This window comes from Mya arenaria, chromosome 11 (assembly GCF_026914265.1).
Source record: "Mya arenaria isolate MELC-2E11 chromosome 11, ASM2691426v1".
NCBI classification, from domain to species: domain Eukaryota; kingdom Metazoa; phylum Mollusca; class Bivalvia; order Myida; family Myidae; genus Mya; species Mya arenaria.
This window is the reverse complement of record NC_069132.1, coordinates 7,759,770-7,765,286: the sequence shown is the minus strand read 5'-3', so window position 1 is coordinate 7,765,286 and position 5,517 is coordinate 7,759,770. Positions and strand designations below refer to the sequence as shown.

At 35.2% G+C, this 5,517-nt stretch overlaps 1 protein-coding gene across 1 annotated transcript; it reads left to right on the top strand.

The window, feature by feature from the left end:
* Positions 1-252: 252 nt before the first annotated feature.
* On the top strand, positions 253-2,710 carry LOC128209544 (cerebellin-3-like). The gene is made up of 3 exons (XM_052913617.1): positions 253-424; positions 1,954-1,995; positions 2,193-2,710. The coding sequence occupies exons 1-3, from the start codon at positions 325-327 to the stop codon at positions 2,645-2,647; spliced, it is 597 nt and encodes a 198-aa protein (XP_052769577.1). The 5' UTR covers positions 253-324; the 3' UTR covers positions 2,648-2,710.
* The last annotated feature ends 2,807 nt before the right edge of the window (positions 2,711-5,517 follow it).

Genomic DNA, 5,517 nt, shown 5'->3' with positions numbered 1-5,517 from the left:
GCGTAGAATGTACATTGCATTATGCTTAATTCATAAGTCATTTAGTGTGTGCATTGTCATTATCATAGATGTAGGTCAAAACCATCCCAGAGAAAATAAAGCGATATGAAGACATAGTTTATGTAAGAAAATGTTCAATCAAAATTCTAAATTAAGTACCAGTTTAATTATGAGTTCAATCTTAGATCAGACCATAAAGCCACTCCTTACGCCGACTTCAAATGTTCTTATCTCTTCGTCAATGAACACGTCTATAAAAGCTGGCCGATGCGCATCAGTTTTTTATAATCAGCATTATCATCAGCATTAAAAGTTACACCAGCAATGTCGAAAGCTGCGATAGTTTTGCTTTTATTGGTAGGGATTTGCCATGGACTGGACATGGAAGCCGTATTGAAGAGACTGGACTATCTGGAACAGAAAGGTATCGCTTCATATAGAAATATTGCTTATCTTAAACGTTCTGCTCTTTTAGCTTTAAGTCTAAAACCAACAGGTGGCATACAGTTGATATAATATTGTTATACCTTAAATTAACTATACACATATATAATATAATGGTATAATAATTCAATTATACAATAAAAACAAGGGCAAATCCTGGCTCCAAAACAAGTCGCGTAGAGAATAGAGAATACTAGGCAAGTGCCGCGGATAGGGGAATTTTATCAAGATAAATTCGGCTAGATAACCGTTCTCAATCCACGGCACTTACCTAGTTTTATATTTATCATGTTACTTTGTTTATTAAAACACGATAAATTACCTTAAAATTAAACAGTACTTTAAAAAAAGGAGAGACAACTGTTATTTCCCTGTTGACATCGGCACAATAGGAACCAATATTTATGTGCCCCAAAAAGTTATCAAAACATTTCAATAATCAATACGGTTATAGTCAAAGTAATTGCATTTTAATACGTCAATATCAATTCAAACAAAATATTTTAAAACTGCATAAACATGAATCAATCACCAAACACTATCTAATGATGTAACAAATAGGCAAGTCATAGGCTACACAGGTCATGGGTCAAGATCACTAGTGTTTACAGACAATCGCAATATGTTTAAAGTGACACTCTTATACAAAATCAATACATACACATGTGTACCAAACATAATTTAAGACTGATAAACGTTTAACTACTTACTAAATAATGCATTTTATGGAAAATATTAATTACTGATAAGAAGATTTTAATCCTGTATTTAATAGCAGAAAGCGCAAATTTTTTAAATGATTGGTGAATGCTAAAAGATTTACTGTGGTCTACTATAGTCCCATAATGTAGATGTTTTATGCTCATTTCTTTCAAATTAAACTCGGTAAACTTTATAAGAACCATTATTTTCGACATTTATTCATACTTTTTGGAATGTAAAAACAATATTATTAATTGTGGTAAATCATAATTGGGAGTAAGAGTGCATCTTTGGTGGAATTAATTCATATTGATATTTAAGAATAAAGTCTTCAGAACTACATCGGCAAAGAGATAATTCATTCCTATTGTAGGTGTCTGAGATTGTGTCATATACCACAGATATGAAACTTACTGTCTTTGAATGCAGCTCATTTTCACCATTTGCGGGTGGGGATTAGTGCACATGTCGATTTTCAGGCCAATTTTCTTTGTTAGTGTCATTATCATGCATATCTAGAGTGATGGATCTTTTTTGGCAACTGATTGTTGAGGACTATTGATAAGATACTTAGCACTTTTTGTTCTTTTCCTCTAACCTTTCAGAATTGAAAGAATCAATTTTCGCAGTCACATGACCAACTGACTGTAGATAAACATTACGTGGTTAAATAACCTAATACACTAAAACTGACACGGCACCTTGTATACAAGCGACAGGATAAAATACTTTTTAGGGGTCAACCTATAAACACAATTCGATGCAATGTGTTGGCTATTTTTTTTAAAACGCTTTTTTCATTTTCAGTTGAAGACCAGGCCAAACGTATCGAAGAGCTAGAACTGAAAGGTATCTGAAATAAAATTAATGATAAAAAACAACAACAAAATACCGCCATCTCAATATGAATATATCTTTTATGAAATACTACGTTTAAGCCACTGTTCAACCTCTTTTTAATGGACGTTTTACTTATATAACATATTTCCTTGACCTTGCAATCTTTAAGAATGTTCAAAACCAATAGTTGCAGCTCATAATTGCAGGTAATCCCGACAAGCGACTGGTGCTAAATGGGGAAGGGCCTATCGCGTTTACATCACAAGTGACTCCGCACGTTGTGAGCCACATGCACAAGGGTGACGGCGTTATATTCGACCGCGTCCTCTTGAACGCAGGCGGCGGATATCACAACGTCACTGGTCAGTTTACCGTCCCGTTGTCTGGAATCTACCTGTTCGCTGTATCCGTGTTTGACCATGTAGAGAGGGCAAACGCTGGTACCACGAAAGTCCACGCCGAGATCGTTCAGAACAACGTCACCATCGGGCGCGTGTTTGCTCACGCAGACGACCACTACCGCGACCAAGGCGCCGAGACTGTAATAGTCACGGCGAACACCGGTGACGTTATTTGGGTGAGAGTCGTTGACAACAACGACCTCGGTCTTGGCGGGGATTTCTACACGTCTTTCGCGGGCTACATGCTGTGGCAGATGTAGTAAAAACGCTACAGATTAAATTCCGTGTATTTATCTCGAACTAATAGACAATAAATGAATAATAACGATAAATATAATTATGTTTATATTTCATGGTATGACCTGTGCATATGTTCGATCTCTTGAAATGAAATCAAAAAGGAAAGTTCACTCACAGCGTTTACACTTTCAAGGCTCTGCGAAGCACAACATGGCCATAGTTGATATGATATTCAGTTACGTTCCCTAAGTCTTAACGTCCCTCCACACAAAAGACAAACACATGTTTGCACGGGCCAATTTATTTTGGCACAATTTAGAGCAGTCTGGCACACACAAACGCATACAAACAAAAAACAAATACTCTACATAAATACTTAAACAACACTGTAAAGTTCGAACATATTGTTCCATTCTGTCTGAATTCCGCCGGCCCATCAGGCACATGCCTTGATCACACCTTTAGGCTACCAGGCGTCAGCAATAAGAAATAGTCACGAAGTTACTCAGTATATCTCCAAATTAATTCCTCAGAATATAGGAAATACGCAATCAATCCGGACATGCATTGTAGGACCTTATTATTCCCAGATCATATTATTCACAGGCTGGGAAAAATGTGATCCTATTATTCACAGTTTCAAACTGTGACATATGATATATGCTCGACCAAAATGGTGGTAAGCAAGAGAATCATATTCTTCACAGATTTTGTCCATGACATTGCTGTTTGATAAATTTGATATTAAAAATGTAATAATTAAAAGAAATAGAAAATAATAAAAATAAAATAATAATAATAATAATAATAATAATAATAATAATAATAATAATAAATAATAATAATAATAATAATAGCTTGATAAAAGTAATAAGAAGAAGAAGAAGAAGAAGAAGAAGAAGAAGAAGAAGAAGAAGAAGAAGAAGAAGAAGAAGAAGAAGAAAAAGAAGAAGAAGAAAAACAACAACAACAACAGCAACAACACATATTCTTAAAACTACGCCTTATACAAAAACAATAACTCATATACTATTCCTACTTATACCACTAATACCCGTATAGCAACAACATAAAAAAATAAAAAAAATAAAACAAGTATCTCTACAACAACCGCCACTGCGCCTACAACTGCAGCCAACTAACAGCAACAACAACAACAGAAACGACAACAACATAATCAACGATCCTTTATGACTAGAATATATACGCATACATGTTTATCAACAAAATAAATCTGCAATACTGGAAACAGCAATCTGTAGCAAATGTTACTCAGTTGTAAAACTTACTTGTTTGGTTAAAAAAATGATGCAATGACACAAACCTGTGAGGAATGTGATTTCACGGTACATAAAAAATCGGCTTCGATCACAAATTTCCCAGGAGCTGTACCGTGACATTTATATTCGAAATGTGTGACAAATGAGATCTTATATTTCCCAGCTGGGAAGAATAGGATCCTATCTTCCCAGGTGGGAAGAATATGATCTGGGAAAGATAAGGTCTTACAATGCATGCATGTATAAACACATATCAAACATGTATAAAAATGTTTTTTTTTTCGAATTTGAATGAAATCGACGTTCACTGTGAGAAGTCAAGCCTAGAGGCTAGAACTGATTTGCCCGCCAATATAACCGACCACCCTAGCTAGACCTTCAAGCTCAAATGACCCACGCACTTGCGCTCTTAACACGTTAATACATTCCTTCTGCCCCATACTTCGTAACGGCAAGAACTTTCAAATACTACTGGATGCGGATAGTTATTGTATGACAAGAAACAAAGGCACTACGCGCTTCCTATATTATCGAATAATCAAAGTACATGCATTACAAATCTAAAATGATCAACCATATTATACCAGACGAAATATGCTCTTATCAGAACCAAAACAGTGTTCTAAGTGTTCTATTTCGTCAAATGTGAAAGATTCGGGTGAATCTGTAGATTTAAACAGAGGATGGGCTATCTGTGTAAAAGCAGGCTTAAGACTCGTACATAATTAATGGAGCGCTACTCGAATACTTGTAAACTTGGACGACTTAAGTGTGTGTGTGTGTGGGGGGGGGGGGGGGCGCCGGATGCACCCCTGGATCCGCTAGCGCTATTGAATCCAGTCAGACATTTTATTGACATCCGACATTCTTTTTTCTTCAGCAACCAAGTATAAGTAGTACATGAATGATTTTATTCTACAACGATTGGAAATACAATTGTATCAACTGTTAGGAAGTGTTTGCTATTACATTTATATCACAGTACATGGGTTCAATTTGGTTTCTTTCTATGTATTTCCTTGGTTATGTATAGATCTATCAGACTGTCCCGCGTCATTGTATAACCATGACGTAATTTCATTACATGAACAGCCTAATGACATATGTACTGGACAAGACGAATGCAATAAGGTTATATAGGCGAGGGTTATCAAATTATTTTTATCAAAAACCTTTTTTCAATCAAAAGTAAGAAATACTACAACTCAACCAGCCAAACAAGACATACATGTAGCAGTATCATTACCGACGCTAAATGCATTAAAGAAATGTTATACCCGATTAAAATTTAAAAACAAACACATATCGGATGTGATTATTTTTATGACACGTTTTGAGTTGAATTAGATATTACGCAAAAGCCTGGGAGTTCAAAATAAATACTTATAAGATCAATTTCTGTATGTCGAAGTATAGTTATAGCAACTCGGATTAGAAAACAACACATAGTCCATGTAATCATATTCCTTTTATTTTATGGCACGTTTTGTGATGAATTATATATGATGCCAAAGTCTGAGAATCAAAAAGCAATACTCTCTGCTTGTCGAAGTAAATTTATAACAACTTAATATTTTTTTTTTCGTTATGTATCATTCGGTAAAGTGACG